General features: G+C 46.2%; 1 protein-coding gene across 5 annotated transcripts in view; it reads left to right on the top strand.

The window, feature by feature from the left end:
• The window catches only part of PLEKHA2 (pleckstrin homology domain containing A2), a 766,829-nt gene that overhangs the window by 628,346 nt on the left and 112,875 nt on the right, over window positions 1–25,608 (top strand). For all 5 annotated transcript variants that reach the window (XM_069213872.1, XM_069213873.1, XM_069213875.1 and 2 more), the window contains one exon: window positions 18,975–19,045. In XM_069213872.1, coding sequence (XP_069069973.1) covers window positions 18,975–19,045 — 71 coding nt within the window. The remainder of the gene's footprint in view (window positions 1–18,974; window positions 19,046–25,608) is intronic.

Raw genomic sequence — 25,608 nt, 5'->3', positions numbered from 1 at the left:
CTTGACCATTATGCAATCTGAGGGCCTTGGAGGAGTCGGTGGAGTAATGGACTCTGGTAAGTCAAATCCTAACTATCATATCCCCCACCCTACCTGCATGCTGTCCCAGACCCCCACCCTCACCCCCTCCCCTATCACTCCAACTCCTCACTAATGTGCTAATAACACAAACCACACATCCCAACACCAAGCCCTGCATACAGCAACAAAGCATGGACACCCCTCACTAAAGCATGCCCACTGCACATACCTATAACACCCCCCCAACCATCATCACACAAGCCCCCACACAGGAATGCTAGTACTGGGGTACACGCTCACCCACCCATTGCACACCATGACACTCACACATGCAATAATCATGCTTTTACACCCCTGCTGGACCACTACCCAACGTCACCAGACAGGAGGGTCCAGACATCTCTACCCCACCCACAGAAGAGGCCCACACTGATGACAGCAGCTCTGGCCAACTGGATCCAGATGACCAGCCCGGACCATCGTGGGCCTCGGGACAGTCGGTTCCCCTCGCACAGGCACAGCCCACCACAGACCTTCCACCCTCTGGAAACACCAGCACAGCACCCACCCAGCGGGCCCATACCTCCGTACCCAGGACACGTCAATCAGCTGTGTGTCCACCACTACAGGGAACCCAGGATAACCCACCACCCCAACAACAACAGGGACCTGAGGCCAGTGGTAGTGGGCACACGGTCCAGGGGACGGAGGTACAGGAACACAGGGGAACTAGGAGGGCTGCTGTGTGACAGGGGGCGGACAGGCCAAGGGAACCCACTCTCCACGAGTCCCTCTCCTCCATCATGGGAGCATACCACCACTCCCAGGAGACAATGGCTACGGTCCTGGCCAAGTTTCAGGAGACCCAGCGCATGCAGGAGGAACAGTATTTGGGGTTCAGGGAGGAACTCAGAACCATCAGCTCCGCCCTGGGCACCATCGTAGGGTGCCCAGGGCGGACATACTGAACACCATGAGGGACACCGTGGCACTCCAAGGGGCCCCTGACACTAGCATGGACGATGAACTGCCCACCACCTCCGCCGGCGCTAGTGGACAGGACGCCCGCCACAGGACCACCACACCAGCACCCCACCCCCTGCAGACGGAGAACCACCCTGCAAGCGGTCCCTGAGATCCAGGAACAGGACAGAGCACGATGGCAAGACCCCCGCCAAGAAATGAGACCACCCTGATTGTCATCCCACTGTCCCACTTTGTAACCCTGTCCATATTGGAACTGCCCCAGCTCCACTTCCTATGCCCATATGGGCAGTGCACCTGTGTGACTAATAGACTGGACTCTGCCATGGACATTCCTCCACCATCACCCCTCACCATTTTACCACCCCCTCCAATATTTAGCACTTCAATAAACATCCTTGAATCACAAAACAAGCTGGAGTCAGTCTGTGATTTTGAAAATGTGTATTAGCTATGACAGTGACAAAATCCGTTCTCAAATGTAATGTCAACATACCTATGTCACACATCACAAGTCCATGAAGAATGCAAGCAGATGACACACGTTAGTAACCACACCTGTGAAACCGTAATGGAAATGTACAACTCAGTTACCAAATACTGCTTGAAATTGACAGACAGGATAGAGGTAGAAGTGTGAAAGTACTTGTAGTAGGCAAGAAAGTGTTCTCACCTGTGTGTCACTGGAAATATTGCTGGATGACTGAGTCCCTGTTGTCAATGTCTTCTTCCTCTGCTTCCTCCTCATCAATGTCCACAGGCTCCACAGCTGCCACAACACCGTCATCTGGACCATCCTCCTGCAGAAAAGGCACCTGGCGTCGCAAAGCAAGATTGTGAAGCATACAGCAGGTGATGATGATCTGGCACACCTTCCTTGGTGAGTAGAATAGGGAACCACCTGTCATATGGAGGCACTTGAACCTGGCCTTCAGGAGGCCGAAGGTGCGTTCGATTACCCTCCTAGTCCAAAATACAGAGAAAACACAAAGGGGTAGTAAGGGTGAAAGGTGCTGCACATCTGAACAGTAAAACAATGGTATTAAGAAGGGTATCAACGTGAAAGCAGGGTCTGGTGCAAATTGGCCCAGTGCCTTACTACCCGGTAGGCACAAAGAAGGGTATCAAAGTACCCAAAGACAAATTTAAACAAGATGGCCACAGCACACAGAGTATATAGTCCAATAGTGTGACAGGGATAGGTATCCCAGATAGTATGTTGTTGAAGTGAAAAGTAGACTGGAGTCCCAGGTCTTGTTTTGCAGATGGTGTCTTTATTTGTAGATGCTAGAGACCATTGTGTCATCAACGAGATACAGCCAACACGTGTTTCGTCACACAAGTGACTTTATCAAGGCTGGGCCAAACCGGCCAGAATGGTACGTGACAAAGGTAAGTAGCGAGGGAGCCCCCTGATCAGTTAGCTGGGCTCCAGAAGGTAAATTGGAACTTTTAGGAGTGGACCTATCGGTAGTGTGCCTTGGTAAGGAGATGGACACGTAAGAGAGAGCAGTAGTGGTAGGCCTTGATAAGCCTGTGGTCAAAAAACCTGAAAGCTGGAGGATTGTGGCATCAAGAAGTCGGAACTGCGTTGTACACACCTATGGGTCCCAGGAGCCAATGACGAAGTGCGCCGGCGGTGATGATACACACCGCCGCGGACGTCACCGCCGCGGACGTCACCGCCATTTTCTATCTGTTGAATCACTCGATACCTGATCTTCGACAGGAGAGGACCTATACTGCAAGTGCTGCTGTGAGCTCGGTCTGGAAGAGACAATGGCTTGTGCGTCTGGGGAAAGGGCCACTGCCTTCACTGCACAGGAGTTGGAGAAGCTCGTGGACGGGGTCCTCCCCCAGTACACGCTACTCTACGGTCCTCCAGACCAACAGGTGAGTACACAGGGAGCAAGTTGTATGGGCTATGCCTGGGTGGAGAGGGCTGGTTTTAAGAAGGAAGGGGGCACAGTTCTGCGAGCATGAAGGACTGTGAATGCATGTGCCACATGGCAAGGGTAGGGATGTGGGCCACTCACTTCGACGGTGCAGTTGGTAATGACTTCTCTTCTTCCCCTGTACATGTCATGTAGGTCACGCCCACCAGAAGAAGGATATTTGGCGTGCCATCGCCAAGGACGTCCGGTCCCTGGGGGTCCACCAGAGATGGAGCACCCACTGCCGTAAAAGATGGGAGGACATTCGCTGCTGGAGCAAGAAGACGGCGGAGGCTCATCTGGGGATGGCCTCCCAACATGGGAGGGGTGCCCGTCGCGCCATGACCCCCCTGATGTTCCAGATCCTGGCGGTGGCCTACCCTGAGTTGGATGGGCGCTTGAGTGCATCACAGCAGACACAAGGGGGTGAGTACAACATCATTCTGTGGACTTTGCACGCAGTGAAGGTGTCTGGGTGGGGGAGGAGGGCTGTGGGTTTCCCTAGGCCAGGGCGAGTTCCGTAGGCAAGACCCCTCTGTAATGCAGGCCATGTGGCACTCCACCCCACTTCTGTAGAGTGACAAGTACAGGTATACATGCCCCTGTGTCATCTATGTGTGCTGATGTCCACCATAGCCATGTAGGCCATATACCAGGAACTGCATCAGTAGAGCCCAACAGCAGGGTGTAGTGCAGGGGGCTGCTGTGTCTGTATTGTCCGCCAATGGTTGTGGTAAGCCATGCACTCAACCTGTCTTTCTTCTGTCGTCCCCCCCCCCCTTTTTATGCTCTCCCTGTTCTTTTGTGCATCAGCATCATCAGGCGGAGGTACAGTGGCACCGGAGCAGGAGGGAGCTGCATCCCACATGGCCATGGAGGGCCACACCACGGACTCTGAATACACCAGTGGGACGGAGGGCGAGGGGAGCTTCACGGCGGGGACAGGATCAGCAACCAGCGTCACGGACTCGTCCTCTGATGGGAGCTCCCTTGTGGTGGCGGCAAAATCTGTGCCCCCCAGTTCTACAGGTATAGCCGCCACCCCCCTACCAGCACCGCCCTCCCAGCAGCCCCTCAGCCTTTGCCCCGTGCCCGCTCACCCAGGAGGGTGGGCATCACCTTCGCCCCAGGCACCTCAGCTCCTGCCCCTGTCACCTCTGCTGCCTTCAGTGAGGAGGCCATTGACCTCCTCAGGTCACTCACTGTTGGGCAGTCTACCATTGTGAATGCCATCCAGGGTGTAGAAAGGGAGTTGCAACACAGTAATGCATTCCTGGAGGGCTTTCATTCTGGTCAGGCTGCCCTTCATCGAACCCTTCAATCTCTGGCCTCAGCACTGATGGCAGCCATTGTCTCTGTGTCTAGCCTCCCCCCTCCAACTTCCTCCACCCAGACCCAATCCCCTGTACCCCAGCCTATCCCAAGCACACCATCAGACAAGCCTGCACACACGTCAACACACAAGGGAAGCTCAGGCAAACATAAGCACCACACATCCCACAGGCACTCACGCAAGCATCACACACATACAGACACAGCAACATCCACTGCCTCCACTGTGTCCCCCTCCTCGTCGTCTCCCTCCTCCCTCCCAGTGTCGTCTACACTCTCACCTGCATGCACTACCACTACAGCCACTAGGTCCCGCACCAGCACACCCACCACCACACCCCGCTCACCTGCACTCACCACCCCCACTACCATTTACACGTCCCCTGTGTCCTCTCCCAGTGTGTCTGTGACACCCCCTCCCAAAGGACACAAACGCGGGCACACACCCACCCAACATCCATCCACCTCACGACAGCCTCCGGCGCATGCACCTGCACCCAAATCACCAAAAGTTACACCTCCTACAACCACCTCCTCTTCCTCCACTCCCAGACCCCCTCCAGCTACCCGTCCCAGTGTTCGCAAGCAACTTTTCCTGAGCAACCTTGACCTCTTTCCCACCGCCACCCCCCTCCAATTTATAGGTCCCGTACTAGCACCTCAGCCAAAAAATCTCCGGTACCAGTGGTGCCTGTTAGAGGTATGTGGAGTGCACCGGGCACCGGGCACCAGGGCAGCCAGTGTGACACGGAGCCACAGCACAGCCAGTCCCCCCCCTGTGAAGCACCAGAAGTTGGACAGTGCCCGACAGGATAGAGGGAAGACTCCAGCCGGCAAAGCCGCTCACAAAGGTCCCGGGAGGACTGGCCACTCAGGTGTGACTCCTCCCAAGGTGGGGAAGGGGTGGGTGTGTTGCGTGTGTGTGTCCGTGACTTTTGCCTCCCCTATGTCGTAGGTGCAGTACTCACCGTTGTCTTCGGCGCCGGCGTTGATGATGATCGTACAGGAGCAGGAAGACTATCGCAGGGAGTATTTGGAGTTCCGGCTCCATGGTGTCGTTGTTCCTCGTGGACTGTGTAGAGGTGAGCGTTTTCCCATTGAAATGGCTGTTTCCGCCGTGTTTTCATCCACGGTGAATCCGCCCCGGAAAAGGTGGCGGATTGGTAGGTTGTGATACTGTGGGCGGTACTTTGTCTCCCGCCTGTCTGTTGGCGGTGACCGCCACGCTGTTTGTCTGTACCACCGTGGCAGTCGGAGTGTTAAGGTGGCTGTCTTTGTTGGCGGTTTCCGCCACGGTCATAATTCCCTTTTTTTTTCCGCTGGCCTGTTTGCGGTCTTACCGATGCTTTAACACCGTCCGCCAGGGTTGTAATGACCACCAATATTTTCAGTTTATAAAATGGAACTAACTAGAAGAATTAGCTTCTATATAAAATAGTAAAAAAACATAACCCCATTAACTCATTTCACTATATACTTCCTATTAAGCGCATCACATAGTACAAGGGAAATGAATCCTAAGAGGATCCGATCTTATTATTTTCCCCAACGCTTGATACTATTTCCCTCGATACAGAGTGGAGACAACGCACATATTTAAGATCCATAGTAATAGATGATCTGTAGAGAGCAAAACAACCAGCCCTGTGCCCATCAACCAAAAGTTCAAATACATTATCTTAGTGTGCTGCACTGAAAGGACCCCTCTAAAATGCCTCCAAAGTGCAAAGGAAGTTTGCTTAAAATAATTCATCCTACAACCATCAATGCATGGAAAACTCAATATAGGTTTAAAAAAGTCTTAAAAATCCTAAAACAGAATATTTCATTAGGTGGATTATACAATGATTCCAAGGCCTCTCCGGCCGAGTGAATAATAAAATTCAAATAGAGGGGTTTCAGCCATTTTTTCCTCAGTGTAGCTAAAGCAGGAGAGACAAATAATACATGCTTAAGATTCTGCACCCCCAGTTGACAAAGGTCACAGGTACTAGAGGATCCATCCCATTTGGAGGATATGTCTCTAAGTGGTGTTCTATCTAATCTCAACAGAATGTAAAAGTGCCTCAACCCATGAGGGAGATTCCATGCTTAGTATGGTTGGGAGTGTTTAAAGATCACTGATTTGGTTAATACGCAGAGTCTCCTCTTTAAATGACAGAATATAAAATCCAGGAAAAAAGCTTTACACCATGTCGCCTCTTTCAAAGTCTTTTTAAAAATAGGGAGTGGTGGCGATAGAATAGATTCAGAATCAAGCTCAAGCATTTGAACCACAAGGTTATAGTTTCTAAAGAATTTTGGCCTTTATTATGTCAAAGGCAATAATGACTGCCTACCGCCGCTACGACGGCTGCCAAAACACTGCGGCGGCGGCTACCCACCGCCTGCCATATTATGACCGTAGCTGGAATTCCGCCAGAAGGCTGACGGAATTCCAGCTACGGTCATGGCGGCGGACGGCGGAAAGGTGGTGCTGCGCCAGTAGACTGCCAGTAGACTGTATCATGACACATGATACGGCTTGGTGGTGTTCTGCTGGCGGTCACTTCTGCTGGCAGCAGCGCCATGTCCCGTCTCCTGCCGGGGTTCCCCTACAAGCAGTTAAGTTGGGTGCTCTGACAGGGGAGGGGGGTGGAGGGTGTTGTGTGTGTGGGGGTATAGGTGTATGTTTGTGCGTGCATGTGGGTGTGTGGCATGTGGAATGCGTGTGTGCATGAATGGGTGTGAGTGTATGTTGTGTTGTGTGAATGCGTGTGTGCTTGTATGTATGTCAGTGTGTGAATGTATGTGTGCATGGGTGGGTGAATGTGGGTATGAGTCTGTGTATGCATGTGTATGTTGGTGCGTGATTGTGCATGTATGTTGTGGGGGTCTGGAGTGGAAGGGGGAGGGTGGGGTGGGCTGTGGGGAGGGTGTGGGTAGCAGGGGAGGCACCTATCAGTGTCATGGAAGGAATTCCCTGTCACTGATAGTGCCTACCACCATGGTTTTCGTGGCGGTAAGAAAGCCACGAAAACCATGGTGGTAGGCGGGGCATAATCCAGCGGGTGGGACAGTGACGGCCGCCTGGCTGGAGACTGAAGTCTCTAGCCGGGCGTCTGTTACCGCCCTGGCAGACGGAGTGGTACATTGGCGGTTTGGCTTAAGCCAAACCACCAATGTAATATTTTGGAGAGAGGTACCACCAGCCTGTTGGCAGTACCTTTCTCCAAATTACCGCCATCCGCCAGGGTTGTAATGAGGGCCTTAGACTTTTCTCCTAGTATGCAAAAAATTTCTATGGATGCTAGGTGTCTTAGGGTGAATTCCCTACTGTGTACCAGACAGTGGGCCCCCTGGACCACTGCTGCAAGGCCCGGTACAAAGGCATTCTTGATACCAAATTCGAGCCTTAAGGCTGCCACTGATATCGCATTGTTACAAGAAACCACACATCTTAGAATCTGCCCTTCTGTCTTATCAAGGAAATCCCATTTAGAGATCCCTGTACATTCTATAGCATACAGGAGGATAGCCGAAATCTTTGTTTGATAAGCAGTGAGTAAGTGAAGGAAGTGACACCTACCAACTACATTATAGAAGGCCACTAACCCTTGAGCCTGGGAGAGAGCCTTATTGACATTATTGTGGTTATGATCTTGGTCACTGAGTGAGCAAGATAAGATTTTCCCCAAAAAACAATATTTTTTTACTCGCTCCAACTTATGTTGACCCAGGGACCAAGAAAAACTACTTTTTTCCAAACTTTTTTCCATAGGAAACAGAGTACTTGGAAATTGTAAATATTAATTTTCAAATGGTGCTGTGTAGTATACTGATTTAGAGTGGCTAAACACTGATTCAGGCCTTTCGAAGTGAGGTCAGTCACCACTATATCATCTGCATACAGAAGACAGGAGATTGAACGCCCTCCAATTTTGGGTGCAAAGCCATCAGCATTCCTTAGCGAACCGTGCAAGTCATGGATATATAAGGAAAAAAGCAATGGTGCCAGCAGACAACCCTGCTTCAATCCATGTTTTGTAGGTAAATCTGAAGACAAGCCCAGCTCCTTACCTAAGAGAACTTTACACCAAGTCGAAGAGTGCAGCGCTATGATCAAATGTAGCAGATTTGGCGGGGCACCCAACTCATATAATTTCTTCCATAAGATCTTCCGATCAATCCGGTCAAAACCCGTTAAAAAATCTATAAATGCAACATATACTACTCCGCCCCGTATCTGAACATATTTTTCATTTATAATTTGCATTAATAATATGTTATCTAACATATTATGTTCCTTTCTGAAACCTGCTTGTTCCAAAGAAAGTATCAAATTTTCCTTGACCCAGGAGGTTAAATGTGTGAGAATACTTTTTGCATAAATCTTACCAGTTGCCTCCTACCGTGCAACTTGATGGTAATTTATGGGTAGAGATTTATCTCCCTTATTACATAGGGGGACTATAATACTCCCAGTCCAGGAGGGCGGAACTCTACCTTGTATATGGCAAAAATGGAAGACCGGGTAGAGAATTCTAGCCCAGAGCTGTGGCTCATGCTTAACTATTGTCATAGGGACCTCATATGGACCCATAGCTCCAGAGGCCCACATTGACCTTATAAGCCCTCGACCTCAATAACTGATGGAGAGCCGAAGTTGTCCAGTTCTGTTCTATTACTTGTACTCAGGTCCAATTCCCATGGCTCCGTGTCCTGATTTTCCGCATATAGGGCAAGGATATACTCCCTCTAGTCTGCCTCGGCTATCGGAGGGGCAGTAGAAGATTTCCGATTCCCGCACCCTTCAGAGATAATAGACCAAAATTTGCAGGTGTTTTTAGGCATAGCAGCTTCCCTTAATGTAATCCAATTTTATTCAGCCTCTTCCTTCCTTATACCTAACTTCATTCTCGCTCTTCTTCTCTTTAATAGGGTTATTCTTCTACTCCCATCCTTCGACTCCCATTCATCCTTACTAGTTTATTGATTTCTCTATTCAACATTAAAACCGATAACCTTACTTTCTTTTGAGGATGCTTAGTGCGCTTAGGCTTGTCACTTTGAATTATGTATCCCATAAATTCTGTGAAATAGTTTAACACATCGCTGACCTTTCAAGAACTTTTTCACACAGATAATATTTTCGCGAATGTCCAATAAGTTCTACCAGATTTCCCATTAAAGTTGATGTCCTGACCCTTAAAATTCCAAGTCTCTATCGAAGAAAGTTTAATTTTAGCGACAGGCTAAGAATCATATTATCACTAAACAGGGTATCAATAGTTGTCATATCTTCCTCTAATTGGGCAACAGCATAGCAGGCCAATAAATAGTCAATAATAGAGCTACTCTGTTGAGATTTATGCGTAAAGGCTGCAGGGGAATCCGAAATGAAACACCCATTTAGGATGGTACAACAGAGGTTCCTCAAACCTTTCAATAGGATGTACCCCCTTTTATCTGTCCTGATTCAAGGGGGAAATAAAATGGAAGGGATTTTAAAGGCTGATTCCCTCTATGTCTCACAAAAAATAAAAAGAGGTAGATTAGAGATTTTACTATTTAGATCCCCCATTATCAATACCTCAAGGGCACTTTCCTGTGGTTTTGCACAGAAGGCAGAGATATGGTTAAGCATATTAAGTAAAACTGCATCATAGTTTTTATCTGACGGAATGTAAGCATTTACTATTAACACGGGAATTTTTCTACCATTTTCCAGTTTTGGGTACACTCTCACTATCTGAAAAAGGTTTGAGGACTGACATAATCCCATTTATGATTGTTGCTTAACAACATCGCAATACCCCCTTTTGCGTGCCCTTTCTTAGAGGGCTGTGCCTTTTGGCAAATTACCGAGTACCTAGTACGGGTGATGTCAGATACACTCCAAGTCTCTTGGATGCAAATTAAGTCAGCCTGTAGAGAACAAATATGATCTAATTTTTCGAGATGGTTCCCTATTCCTGCAGCATTCCAAGAGACCACAGAAAAAATAAGGTTAGTGACCAGGTTGAAAGATCTTTCCCTTCGCCCGAGTGCTATTTAAAGCCCCCGCCACCCAACTCCAGTTTTCTTGTTTGGTACCTAAAGAATGTTGAGGGACATCTTCCAAAATTTTCACCATTTTCTCTCCTCGGAAAAGGGATACTTTCACCTTTTCCAGGGAGGAAGAAATAGGGTCCCGTACACGATGAAGACTACTATAATTCGAGCATTGTACGAGGGGAGGTCGCTGCCTGTCTAAAGGAATCTACTTTTCTCATACTGGGACCACATCTATGCCTCTCGACTGCAGCTGCTCACATTTAACTAAGATCAGATTTAAAACAGTTTTAGAAAAAAAACAGACATTTGTCTTTATCACTCCTATGCCTTGATCAAGAAACACCCGAGAAATGTCACTACTATCAATTAGTTTTAACTCCTCTATGTCTGAAAAGAATGAGATTAAAAATTAATGATTTAAAAATAGATTCAGATCAAATAGAGCACAAAACTCTAAACAAACAGGGGGCTCCGTACACCATTTGGTAACTTCCTCCCCACTGTTTACCTCCCCATTTATACAAGGATCAGATGTGGAGTTAAATACCATTCCATTTGATTTCACAATACAAAATGGGTTGGCATATGGATTTAAATTAGTCTCGCCCCTCATTATATCAGATGAATTATTCTGTTTTGAACCCCCCCAACGAAACCTGGTCTTGTTCTTCTTTTGGATGAGGAGATCCAACAGTTACCAAGTCTTTGTGCCTATCCTTCATCCTTATCGGTTCATAATTTTTCCTGCAGGAAACAGTTCCTGCCGAACCCATGTCCTCAAACGTAACCTTTCTTGTGTTTTTTTTTAGAGATTTTTCGATTCCCCTTTTTTCCCACCTTTTTCCCTTTTTCTTAGCCTTTTTTCCTCTCTTTATCAGCTTTTGCTGCCGAGATCCCATTGGACTCCACCTTCGAAGATTCGGGTTATATTTTAGGGAGCAACGGAAAGATAGGAAAAGGAGCCACCGGTGAATTTGGCTCATCTTTCAGGATAGCAGGATCCAGGTCAGCAGAGGCTAAATTACTCGAAGGGAGTGGGATGGAAAAAAGGTTTTCCAAGGAAAAAACAGCACTCTGGTGGTTGCAGGGATCCACCTGTGTTCCTTGTTCAAGAAGAGTGGGCTGATTAATTAGATTCACAGACGGGCAAGAGTCCAAGGGAAACGAAGATTGACTGGGACCCTGGCACCCCAGTTTTTGATGTGCATCCTTATGTTTTTGACTGTCTCACTGGGATTCTGCTGGTCAGTACCCCAGGGCTCATAATATATGGCCTAATGTGTATGCCTGTGTAGTGCCTAACTGTGTCACTGAGGCTCTGCTAACCAGAACCTCAGTGCTTATGCTCTCTCTGCTTTTAAATTTGTCACTGTAGGCCAGTGACTACATTTACCAATTTCAATTGGCATACTGGACCCCCCTTATGAGTCCCTAGTACATGGTACCTAGGTACCCAGGGCATTGGGGTTCCAGGAGATCCTTATGGGCTGCAGCATTTCTTTTGCCACCCATAGGGAGCTCAGACAAACCCTTACACAGGACTGACATTGCAGCCTGTGTGAAATAATGCACAGGTTATTTGACAGCCATTTTCACTGCACTTAAGTAACTAATTCACCTATATGTCTAACCTTCACTTGCCGAAGGTTAGGTGCAAAGTTACTAATTGTGAGGGCACCCTTGCACTAACAAAGGTGCCCCCACATAGTACAGGGCCATTTCCCTGGCTTTTGTAGGTGTGGGGACACCATTACACATGTGCACTACATATAGGTTAATACCTATATGTAGCTTCACAATGGTAACTCCGAATATGGCCATGTAACATGTCTAAGATCATGGAATTGTCCCCCCATTCCAAATATGGTATTGGGAAGCCAATTCCATGCATCCTGGGGGCTCCACCATGGACCCCCAGTACTGCCAAACCAGCTCTCTGAGGCTTGCACTGCTCCTGCCACCTCACAGACAGGGTTCTGGCCTCCTGGGGTCTGGGCAGCCCAGGCCCAGGAAGGCAGAACAAAGCATTTCCTCTGAGAGCAGGGTGTTACTCTCTCCCTTTGGAAATAGGTGTTACAGGCTTGGGAGGGGTAGCCTCCTTCCAGCCTCTGGAAATGCTTTAAAGGGCACAGATGGTGCCCTCCTTGCATAAACCAGTTTACATTGGTTTAGGGACCTCTTCTCCCCTGCTCTGGCACGAAACTGGACAAACGAAAGGGGAGTGACCACTCCCATGTCCATCACCACCCCAGGGGTGGTGCCCAGAGCTCCTCCAGTGTGTCCCAGACTTCTGCCATCTTGCGTTGCAAGGTTTGGGGGCACTCAGGAGGGATCTGAGTGGCCAGTGCCAGCAGGTGACATCAGAGATCCCTCCTGATAGGTCCTTAGCTGATAAGGATCAACCGCAGCCTTCTCCAAGAAACGCTGTAACTGCAACAAAGTGTCTACAAGAGAAACGTTTCTTCAGCAACCTCAGCTCCAAGTAAGCAACTGCAACAGTTTCCACGGTATGCACGCTCTGGGGACTCCCTGTCTTCATCCTGCACCAGAAGGACCAAAGAAATCTCCTGTGGAGTGAGGGAGTCACTCCCCTGCTCCAAGCAGGCACCTTCCAAGACGGCGACCTGTACCCTGAGACTCCTCTCACAGAGACAAGCGTGCTCCTAAGGACACAGAGGGTGTACATCATCAACATAGTCTGTCCTGAGGTCCTGCTGATGCAATTTGGAGGAGGTAAGACCTTGCCTTCACCTAGAGCAACGGTACCCCTGTGTACTGCGTCTTCTTCACCTCCTGAGTCCTCTGTGCACTCTTTGCAAAATTCCTTTGTGCACAGCCTGGCACTACTCCCCAGCACTCCATCCTGCGATGCTCAACTCGCTGAGTTGTTCTCTGGCGGCGTGGGACCTTCTTTTGTTGTGCTGCATCAACTGCATTTTGCACCTCCTTTGAACCCGGATCCTGCGACTCCTGGGGGTGCTGGCTGGCATCCTAAGGGCTCTCTAAGGTGCTGAGAGACCCCTCTTCCTCCTCACACAAAGTTGAGGCCCCCAGGTCCCTCCTGGGTCCATCCAGCGCCATTTTGATGCAAAACGCACTTTTGTTGTAGCCAAGACTTGTTGGCGACTTCCAACATGAAATCTCGTCTGCAACGATCTTCACACCGTGGGACATCTTTTGCATCATGCAGGAACCCGCTGGCATCTTCCTAGAGTGCATTTCTACAGTCTTCGACTAACCGTGGACTCTTCTTTTGAACCCTCTGCTGGGTTGGCAGGGGTTCCTGTCCTTCCTGGAACTTCTTTCAACTTGGTCCCCTTCCTTTGCAGGTCTTCAGGTCCAATAATCTAGCAGTTGTTCTTTGCAGACTTGGTTGGCTGCTGCTAAATCCCAAAAACGAGGTGTAGTGTGTCCTATGGAAAATTGCAGTACTTTACTTCTGCTGTTCTGGGCTCTGGGGTGGGGTAATTTGCTTACCTTTACTGTATTCTTACTCTCCCAGCGATTCTGCACACACTACACTTGTCTAGGGGGGAATTCGTGATTCCCATTCCACTTTCTTAGTATATGGTTTGTGTTGCCCCTATACCTTTTTTATCCCATTGCAATCTATAGTATTGCCTATTGTTTGTATTGTTCTATGACTATTTACTTGTCTAATTTTGGTGTCTAGTGTATATGTTGTGTATAATACTTACCTCCAGAAGGAGTATTGTCTCTAAGATATTTTTTGTACTGTGTCACCCAAATAAATACCTTTATTTTTGGTAACACTGAGTATTGTCTTTACATATGTATAAGTACTGTATAACTATAAGTGGTATTGCATGAGCTTTGCATGTCTCCTAGTTCAGCCTAGGCTGCTCTGCTATAGCTACTTCTATCAGCCTAAGCTGCTAGAACACTACTACATTTCACTAATCAGGGATAACTGGACCTGGTATAAGATTTGAGTACCCAAGGTACCCACTACAAACCAGGCCAGCCTCCTACAGTTTTCATCCGGAAGTAGTTTGATATTCTTTTGATCTAGGAGGACTTTCAATATGGATAACAACATGTCTTGGGTAAGATCTGAGTTGTTTACTGATTTTTCTAAAAGTGCCAAAATAGACGTTAAAACTCTCTCAAGACATTTAATCGACTCGGAAATTACTATATCTTGATCTGGAGGGCCCCAGGAAGATTCTCAGGAGACAGAAGGTCTGGCGTCAAGGAAGACAATAGCGGCGAAAGTGAATGATCAGTCGGCGTACTACTAAGCAACCTTAAACCGGGGGAGCTAATTTTGGTTTTGCCTTCCAAAGGCATAGTCGGACAACTAGCCGGAGGAATCCTTGAACACGGAGGCCATAAATGCCTTTCAAGTCAATGTTGGGGAAAGTAAAATTCCCTACTCCAGAAATGGAGACCTCGTTGGCTGAGGGCGAGATGTTGTTCACATGGGCCCCCTTTGGAGAGGAGGGCTTTCTCACCACAGAGTTGAAGTCCACCTCCTTCCCCTTGGTGTCCACATGGCTAGCGGCAAAGCCGCTTATTTCCTCACACACCAGTTCATCAAGTGGCTCCTTTTGGAGAAAAAGGAGGATGGAATATGTGCTTTTTATGATCAGGTGTGGAATTCCCTTATTTCTTAGGGGATTAGACTTCGTCTTTTTACAAGCCCGACTAAGAAAAGTCCTGCTCGCTCGCAGGCGTTTGGTTCTCATCTAAGCAGATCGTGAGGGCTTCCTCGCCCTTAACCAGTTCCTTAATAAGTAAGGCACTTGAGGGTAAGCCCACAATCGTTGGAGGAATATAACAAGCAATAAGCAATAAACAGTTTCAAAACACCTTTCAGTCACCTTTCAATCGCCTTTTTTCGAGGAAGCACCCCTCAGATTCCCCAATCTCGAAAAACAACTGAAAGGCTTTAGGGCAGCAATTAACAGCGACTGACACCAACTGACAGGGCAACTGACAGGGCAACTTACGGGGCAACCCTCCTGGGAAGAGCAAGCCACACTAACCTAATGTCAGCCGCTTCCACTCCACCTCAGAGGGCCACAACCCCAACATTTCCTTCTCCAGCAAAAGGATTCTTTACAGCTCCTTCACCGCTCTAGTTCATCCCATATTCAGCCCTTTATTTCCTCTTTTGAGCGCTTTGCCAACTTTTGCGTCTCCAATTTAAAGTCACTGGGCTAAGAGGGACACTACCACAGACTCAGGTTCAAGCTCTGGACTCTACTCTGGACTCTGCACTCCACACTCCGCACTCCACAGCTACTCTTGCCGCTCCTTCTACTTCGCTCCTTATCCAATGACAGCCACCGGCATCCAACGATCTGTGACCAGCAGTCCGTTTTCAGCTGTCAGTACAGCCAGCGGTACAGAGCCGGTAGAGGACAGGAACACTCAAGAGCCTGGGCCAGAGGTTGGCCAGAGTGCAGTAGTGCCAGGAAGTGCCAGAAGTGCTGAATGTGCATAGGGGGTGCTCCTACTCCATGCACCACACCTATTCCACTCCGTTCCATTCCTTCCAAGCTGTAGCCGGTCTGTAGCTGGGCTGGGAGGAGAGTGACCGCTCCTTGCTTACTCGCGGCTGCTTGCCCTCCTCAGCAAACTCGGCCGTGATCTTGGCCTGCTGGAAGACCTGAGGCAAAATGCTTTTCTTTTTGGGGGGCAAACTAGGGGCAAGGGGCCGGTGGCAAACTATATTGCCATGTGCCGGGTTGATCCGAGATGATCCGTGGTCTGTGATCCGAAGCACCGAGGCCACACTTCCTGCATCCACACGTCTAAACGTCTGCAAGGCTCGTCGTCCGAAGAACTGTACCCTCAATATGCTGCTGGCTCCCAACTCCTCTACATTTGGGACTTTCATAAAAAATCAGAAGACAAGCAGACTCTATGACTGCAGCTTTGTCCGTGACGTGGGAACACCTAGAATGTGTATTATGGTCTTTTGCAATACATAGTGATGTCCTTCAGGCTCTCTAAAATTCTGAATTGATTTCAACATCTGATCTGTTAGGTTTCTCACAATTTATTATAGCTCTATGACTGTGTAATAACTTTATTTATTCATATACTCTGAAACACCTTTCCCAGTAAGTGTGGATGTATCATGCTCACCCCTATTATCACCAGCCCAAAACAAAACACTTCTTTTGAAACTTCTTTGTACGAACAATTAAAATAGAGACCAGCAATGTACCTTTTTTCTACTCTTTGGCTTACTCCAGCATAATGAAAGGAGATTAAAAAAATATTTTATTAATTGTAATACCTCTGCTAATATGTTTCTCCGCACCTTCCCTAGAAAGAGCAAAAATCCAGTGTTATTGATCAGTTTTCCTGTCTCCCAAAACCTGAGTCAGCCTGTACCTGCCCCACAAAATACCCAGTGAACACTTAATGGGTCTGTTGCACCTGAGATGTACGTACACAACATCTTTCAAAACGGTAAGTAATAGCAGTCAACAACAACAACACATGATATGAAATTCAAAAGGTGTCTGAAACTTAAGCTTAGTCAGGGTTGCAGAAAGACCCTCACTGTCTTGGCTTGCTTCATTCATAAACTTTATTAAAGAGCACCATCATAGGGTCTAGCCTTAAATCCACAACAAAACTGTGAAAGTTTGTGGGGGCCATATCCGGTCAGAGGGCCTTGCCTCTTTTATGGCTAATTTCTCTATTAACCACGTACCCCCCAGTGGTGGCCCTCAGCACCTGGTCCAGTCTCCCTACCGGATTATTATAAAGGGATGAGAATTAATTTTACCAGGCATCTTGACTTATATGGATTCCCAGGGGAGCTCACATAACCTTTACCCCCCTAGAAAAGAACTTCCAGTGCACTCAGTGCCATACAGCCACAGAGCCGATAATGACAGGGGTTGTGTTCCTCGGAAGCCAGTTCTGAAACTGCAACAGAATATGCCAAAACAACACCTCCTAATCAACTATATCTATACCACGTGTCTGAAGGCTCACATTTTATTAATTTTCTAGCTTTCCCAACAGCTATGCCACCCAAGATAATAAATTGTTTTAGGCTGTCAGAGTGTAGATTTGGACACTTATCTGTGCTGTCAGCTACAATTCTTGGGGCTAAAATACCACACATTAGATCATACTCACTCTAAACAGATGTATAACTTGTGTATATATAACTGTGCCATACTTATCAATGCCCACAAGCCCAAAATCCTGGGGTTTTTGTGCTTGTCCTTTTTAGAATGTGTACGTGGCTGGTATGTCACTACGTAGTTTCCCGTTTGCTGTCCTAAATTCATTTTTAGTTATCAGATCTAACAATTGATCAGATGTTTTGCCACCACTAGCTACATTACCAGCAACATTCTCTGAAATGCCCATATCAAAATTGGAATGACATGTTCCAGAGGACTTTTAAAATCACCCACTAAAGTGTCTTTGTGTTTAGACCTGTGGTCCACTACATTCAGGTGGCTTTTGTCAGAGGGATTCTTTAGCTTCACTGTCTGTCTGATGGTTGATTTGAGAATGAGGTGCTCTGTTTCTTTAGAAATGCCAGAATATTCAGGGAAGACATCGTTGTGCTTTCATCTGTAGTGTAATTTCTAATCAGTCCATCAAGCAATAACGTTGATTGTTTCATACTCTTAACCAGAACCCATGCTATTCATATTGCCAGTCTCAAATTTTGTGTATAACAGTGTTTGACAACATTTGAATATATTTGATTTTACCCAAAGGTTGTTGCACATTTTTGTTCCATACCCGTGCCAAATGCATCCACTTGCACTCTTTGTAAACCAACACTGATGTAATCTCTCACTTTGACTGGACAGAAGAGTATTGTGGATACGATTGCCTTTTTAATTTTTGGTTCTGCTAGGAATGGTCGGAAACCTTTAACTGTCACTTGGATTAGATGGCTTTCAGTTATTATTCTGCTTGCCTATGACTTCGCTTCAGGTAGAACATCTGGGTGGCACTCAGAGGAACTTTCCTCAATAAAATCCTCCTTGCAGAGATCTAAAAGGCAGCAACTTGTGCACCTTCCTCAACGGTTGTGGAACATTATGAGCTGGCGGTGGAAAATTCAAGTTTGCTTGAGTTCAGATCCAAGGTTTTATCATCTACTTTACTTGGGTGATGATGGAGGGAACATTATGTTCACAAGAGTGATGTCCCATCTGCATTGTGTGTTTTCTTTGTTTATCAACCCATAAGTTGGTGGTTTGGTGTGCCTTCAAGTGAAGGCAAGAACTGAGATGAGGATAAGGTTTGAGTAGATTATGACTCAATTACTAACAAGTATTCTTTCCAGTCTGGTTCCTTCGCACTTACCGTAGTTCTTCCAAAGAAGTGAGCTCATAGATTCTGGACGATGTGTGTATACTTTCAAAGGATGGCTGGCACTAGGCAGGCTTGTTATGTTCCTTTCAGAGGGAAAACAAGTGATGTAGAAGGTTGGCAACAGGTGGAGGGTGTTTTATTGTTAAAACAACTAGACAATGAAGGCTGTAGAATCATTCCCGTGGCAAAGAAAGAATGAGGCAGAGGGGATCGGAGGACTGAAACTACTGGTGAGTAATCAGGTCATTCTAGTGATCTTGTTGTGTGAACCATGGTATAAGCTCCATGATTTTTTGCAGAAACACAATCAAGCAGGCTTCTTTTTTGTCTCCATAGGACCGGGAACCATTGCGTTCCATATTGCTGAGAGATGTGCAGAAGACCCATGAATGTCTGGTGAAATCCGGGTAAATATCTGTTTTACTTCAAATAAAATGTAATCTTAAATGATTCCAAACATGTTGCCCACTACAGATACACTCTTGATACATACAAGGATAATAAATATTTTTGTTGCATCTTTATGAAACACTTCTGTGCATGGACATTAACTGCCAGTCGCTGTTCTTCTGCAACAATGACCTATCTTTGACACAGAGTGTCCCATCCACAAAGCAATTTGTGCCCTCAAGTACTACATAAACATGTACGTGCCTCAATTTGAGAAATTTAAGAGTGCAAAGTGTTCACAGAAGGTGACTGTGTACTCATAAATACTTTTATTCGTATGCTTTATTGTACTGAAGCCAATCGGTGGAAAGAGGATTGAGTTCCCCCGAAAAACTGCTGCAGGGGAAGAGGTTTCCCAATAGCGAAAGTTAGGTCCATAGTTAATGTCGTAAATCCAGTGACACTGACTTGCCCAAAAAGATTTACAAACATTTCTTGTGAAGCTGGTCCAGGTTTTTTAGCTTTTACCAAACCTGCATCTTACCAGTTGTCTGAAATGGAAAATGTGGTTTGTTTCATGCACAGTGGACCATGTGTGAGGACTTCACCCATTCTCTCCTAATTGCAATTTATTTTTAATTTCTTATATCACATCATCAGAGAATGAACATCTGATCACTGAAATTCAAGGGAACTAGTATGCATTGTATTTATATCCAGTTATGTAATATACAGTGTTCAATAATTCAATTTAATTCAGTTGACTGTGTTCAATATGCTTGATGTTTTTTCCACTGATGATGGAATCTTCATCCCAAAAGGCGTAGGTAAAGATGTGAATGTTCAGTACTGAAACTTACACAGCAATATGAGATTTCATCATATACCAGAGTTTATGTAAGATGAAGAAAGACTGATACCCAATCCCAACATTCCCAACATTAACATAGTGTAGATAATTAAAGTTTTAGTACTGACACGATTTTTGGAGCATGACGTTTTTCAAAAGACGAAATTCGTCTTACATATTCAGTGGTTTGACAAGTTCCTATATGGTTCAGGAACCTTTGGGTTCAGGAAAGGAGCACTACTAAGCTAATGATAAGTGTGAATAATTGAATCATATCTGTGGGAATATGTAAGACTTATTGTTTAGAGTTTTGCCTCATTATTGATATTGTCCATCTGGTTTAACATTCTGAGTATTGTCTGAAAAATAGTCTATGAGAGTAGGTGAGAAGAACGATAATAAAGTCTCAAAACTGGTTCTCGGTTATCGCTTAGTCCTAGATAGTATTATCTAATACGTACAATAGTATAATCTAAGCGTCTTTGCGCACATTATATTTTGGAGGTATTTGGCTTTTTAAACTTAGTTTAAATTTCCTATTTTTCGGGCTCTCCCCGTCACGCTGTGCTTGATGTGGATTGGTGGGGGAGAACCAGTCAGGCAATCCATGGGCAGAGTCAGTAAGAGCTCCTAAGCCTGATAAGGAAGCAACAAGGATGCTCTTGTAATAGAGGATACTGGAATGTTATATCCATCTTCGTGCCACCCTGCACTTTACATACCGTATTTGCACACATTGTATTTGGGATTTATTGGGCTTTTTAAACTTGGTTTCAATTTGCCATTATTTATGCTCTCCCCGTCACGCTGTGCTCTATGTGGATTGGTGGGGGGAGGGGGCAATCAGGCAGTAGATGGATGGAGTCAGTAAGAGCTCCTAAACCCGATAAAGCTGGCAGCAGTGCGGACGTGCCACTGCCACACCAAAGGTGCATCAAAGGAAATCCCGTCTGCACCCATCTGCATCTGTCTGGGACCAGTGGTCAGCCCTTATGCCTATATCTTTGCATATCCTTCAGGACAACCTAGATCCCTATTTCACAGAAATCATCTTCTTGACGCATCCCTTTTAAATAATCTTGACAAACTAGGCATTCTAAGATCTGAACAGCTGGTTCCCTCACAGGCAGAAAAACAGTTGACAATTACAACTACTTTGGATAATAACCCTCAGACATCGCCTCATCCTGTAGTAAGGGACGTAGCCATAGCATATCTTAACACCAGCTCTTTGGCTAGACACCAACTTGAGATATTTTCCCTTCATGATTTGGACTCCCCTGATATACTATTTCTAATGATGTCATGGTTAACAGAGGACTCTATGCCTGATATTTTAGAAGCACTCCCAGAGAAATACTATCTTCTTAATTTTACCAGAACCTTAGGGAAAAAAGGCGATGGAGTGGTGACCATCATATAAAAGTACCTTGCATTCACCAAGCTCACACTGTTATCGGTTCCCATGGCAGAGAATATTTTAATCAAATTTGATTTTCCAACGTGCCCCCTAATTTGTATACTCATATAGACCTCCAGGGCATACGCCACAATTTCCCGTACTAGAGGGGCTCCCTTTCTGGGTGAATTATTGATTATTCCAAAATTTTATTATTGGGAGATTTTAACCTTTAGGCTAATGAGGAAAATTGTGGCTATATCTCATCCGACCTCACTGACTCTCTGAATGGCCTGAACTGTGATCAGCATGCGGTTGCCCCTACACACAATAAAGGCCAAACTCTAGATCAGGTCTGGTCATCACATTTAACCATTTCAACCTCACGGTGTCCCCTTGTACTTGGTCTGATCACCACTTAATCAAAGTTGATATAAAGGACATAACACTTATGATACCCTCTCCAGAAACTGTAACTATATTAATTTGAATACCTTTTGTGGCTTATTGGCACTGTCTTTGCCAACGCATGGTGAGAGTTTACTGGCAATTACAAATTGGCTCTTAGATGCAAGCAACACGCATGCCCCATTACGCAAAACTAAACTTATTTGTTGCCATGAGAAATCAAAATGGTACTCTGATGACTTAAAGAAAGTTAAACTTGAGTTACGCCAGTCTGAACACACCTGACAGAAAGGACGTGTTTGTACAGTGGATAAAAGCCTATAAGAAATTCACTTGATAGGCCAAATCCACTTATTGTTCTAGGAAAGTTTTGAATTCAGAAAACAAAACTAAAGATATATCCAATATTGTCACCGAACTCTTTAATCCCAATAGAATAATTGTCCCTCAGGCCCCCACTCAAAAATTGTGTGACGATTTGAATTATTTCTTCATTTGCAAAATACAGCTGATAAAAGATAGTATCCCATCTCACCATTCACCTACCTTTACCTCCTTGGATGATATGAATCCTATCAAACTCATAGCATTTCCAGGCATCACTATAGATTGCCTTAATAAGTTGATGACTAAATTCAAATATGGATCTCCCAGAGATGTCCCCCACCCCAGATACTGAAAAACATATTTTCTCATTTTCCTGATCCAGTGATCTCTCTGCTTAACTGATACCTGAGGCAGGGGAGGGTACCCCTTGCCTTCAAGGAGGGGGTAGTTCTCCCTCTTTTGAAAAAGGCTGGAGAAGATCCATCGGTTTTTAAGAGCTGCCATCCAATTTCTCTACTGCCTTTCGCAGCTAAAATATTAGCAGCATACATTGCTCAAAATTTTTGTCTCTTCTTAGAAGATTCTTCCTTCTTGGACTCTCATCAGGCTGGCTTTCGGCCTGCCCATTCCACGGAAACTGTTATACTTTCCATGCTCTATGAAATGAAAGACGTTGCTGACAGAGAGATGGCCCAGGCACTAGTCCTTTTTCACTTATTGGTGGCCTTCGACACAGTGGATCATGTTATCCTACTTAAATGTGTTGAGGCCGTGGGCCTGCAAGGACCAGCATTTGACTGGATGCAATCCTTCCTCCAAAAACATTTGTAGTCATTCTGTCTCTTTCCATACTGTTTATCCAAGATAAGCCTCAACTGTGGGGTACCACAGGGTTCGTCATTATCCCACCAGTTATTTAACTTTTATATTCGCCCACTGATATGCACGTCAGAAGTCAGGGGTGAAAATATACAACTATGCCGATGACATGCAGTTGCTTTCCGATATTGATGACACAACAGAATCTCTAGAGTTGTTTTTGAACACTGTGTTATACATCTGTGACTGGATGAATTGTCATCAATTAAAGTTAAATTCTGACAAGACTGAAATTGTGATGGTTAAAAACATACTAGATAGATGGAATACCTCGTACTGGCCATTGAAGATGGGTCTTCCTCCAATCCCTAAAAAAGCGGCCAAAAGCCTCGGGGACCTATATTGACAAGGACCTTTTAATGAAGACTCAGATAGATGGATTGACATCTTCCTGTTTAATTTCAACTCGGAAAAATAAAAAAATTAAGTTAAGCTTGTCTGGCGCAAGCCTAAACACTGTCACCCACACCTCTGATGGCAAAACTGCGCTTACTTCCAGACGCCCAGAGATCACTGTTTAAAATTGGCTGCATAATTTTTGTTGGAAATGGCCTTTCTCCAGACTCCTCCTTTTCTTTTTCTGACCTCATTTTTGCTGGCTTTAGGACTCTGTGCACTTTACCATTGCTAATCAGTGCTAAAGTGCATATGCTCTCTCCTTAAAGCATGGTGACATTGGCTCATACCCAATTAGCTTATTTAATTTACTTGTAAGTCCCTAGTCAAGTGCGCTACATGTCCCCAGGGCCTGTAAATTAAATGCTACTAGTGAGCTGCAGCACTGGTTGTGCCACCCACATAAGTAGCCCCCTAACCATGTCTCAGGCCTGCCTCTGCAGTGCCTGTGTGTGCAGTTGTACTGCCACTTCGACTTGGCATTTAAACATACTTGCCAAGCCTTAAACTCCCCTTTTTTACATATAGGTAAGGTAGGCCCTTGGTAACCCATAGGGCAGGGTGCTATGTAGGTAAAAGGCAGGACATGAACATGTGTGTTCTATATGGCCTGGTAGTGTAAAACTCCTAAATTCGTTTTTGCAGTACTGTGATGCCTGCTCCTTTCATAGGATAGCATTGGGGCTACCCTCATATACTGTTTGAGTGGTAGATCCTGACCTGAAAGAAGTAGCCAGATCATATTTAGTATGGCCAGAATGGTGATACAAAACCCTGCTTAATGGTGAAGTTGGATTTTATATTACTATTTTAGAAATGCTACTTTTAGAAAGTGAGCGTTTCTCTACACTTAAATCCTTCTGTGCCTTCCAATCCACGTCTGGCTAGGTTTAGTTGACAGCTCCCTTGTGCATTCACTCAGACACACCCCAAACTCATCCTGGGCTGGGAGGGTGGAGGGCTTGACACTTATATGTCATATGACAGCAGCCTGCCCTCACACAAAGGACTATCACACCCCCTATTGGGACCCTGGTAGACAGGATGGACCTGAAAGGGGACCTTGTGCACTTCTAAGCCACTCTTTGAAGTCTCCCCCACTTCAAAGGCACCTTTGGGTATTTAAGCAGGGTCTCTGACCCTACCAATTTAGACACTTCTGAGGTTAACACTCTACCTGAAAGGCACTTCCTGGAGAAGAGAACCTGAACCAGAACCTGCATGCTACCAAGATGAACTGCCTGGCTGCCCAAAGGACTCACCTGGCTTCTTTCTGTGAAGGGCTGCTGCCTTGCTGTTGCCTTGCTGCTCTCTGGCTGTGCTGAGAAGTGCTCTCCAAGGGCTTGGATAGAGCTTGCCTCCTGTTCCCTGAAGTCTCAGGACCAACAAGACTTCATCTGTACAAGAAGGACTCCTTGTGCGGTGAAAATCAACGCACAGCCTGCCAGAAACGACGCACAGACTGCATCGGGGTAAAAAAATCCCCGCACGCTGAACCGGAACGACGCAACCTGACTTCGCAATTAGAAGATCGACGCAGTGCCAGCGCTGCGACCGGAAATTCGATGCACGGCCCACTGGATCGATGCACAGCCGAGCCAGAACGACGCAGCTTGACTCCCAGAGAGGAATCGACGCAGCGCCTGCCGTGCAGTAGAAATTTCCATGCAGCGCCCACCGGATCAACGCAGCCCCTGTGACTTCATCCTGTCAGCGCCGGAAATCCACGCATCGTCCCCGTGGCAAACCCAAAATCCCTGCAACCCGAAGAGGATCCACGACCGAGCACCGGATATCTACGCAAAGCTGTCCCTGCGTGATAACTAAACGATGCATTGCCGTGTGCGGCCCGAGAAATCGACGCACACCTCCTTGTTTTTCACACATCTCCTCCTCTGTGGTTCTTTGCGAGTTTTTGAACATGAACCAGGTACTTTGTGCTTGAAAGAGAAATGTATTGCTTTTTAAAGACTAAAGACACTTTATATCACTTTTACAGTGATACCTCAACATATACTTATTGCATTTTAATTGTTTTGACCTGCATCTTATCAGATAAATATTATATATTTTTCTAAACATTGTGTGGTGTATTTTTGAGGTGCTATACTGTGTTATTGCATGATTTGTTGCACAAATACTTTACACATTGCCTTCTAAGTTAAGCCTGACTGCTCAGTGCCAAGCTACCAGAGGGTGGGCACAGGATCATTTGGATTGTGTGTGATTTACCCTGACTAGAGTGAGGATCCTTGCTTGGACAGGGGGTAACCTGACTGGCAAGCAAAGACCCCATGTCTAACAATTTTAAAACCCTGTCA

The sequence above is a fragment of the Pleurodeles waltl genome, chromosome 11, assembly GCF_031143425.1.
Source record: "Pleurodeles waltl isolate 20211129_DDA chromosome 11, aPleWal1.hap1.20221129, whole genome shotgun sequence".
Classification (NCBI taxonomy): Eukaryota; Metazoa; Chordata; class Amphibia; order Caudata; family Salamandridae; genus Pleurodeles; species Pleurodeles waltl.
Note: the sequence above shows the minus strand (reverse complement) of the source record. Positions and strands in the feature narration are given on the sequence as shown.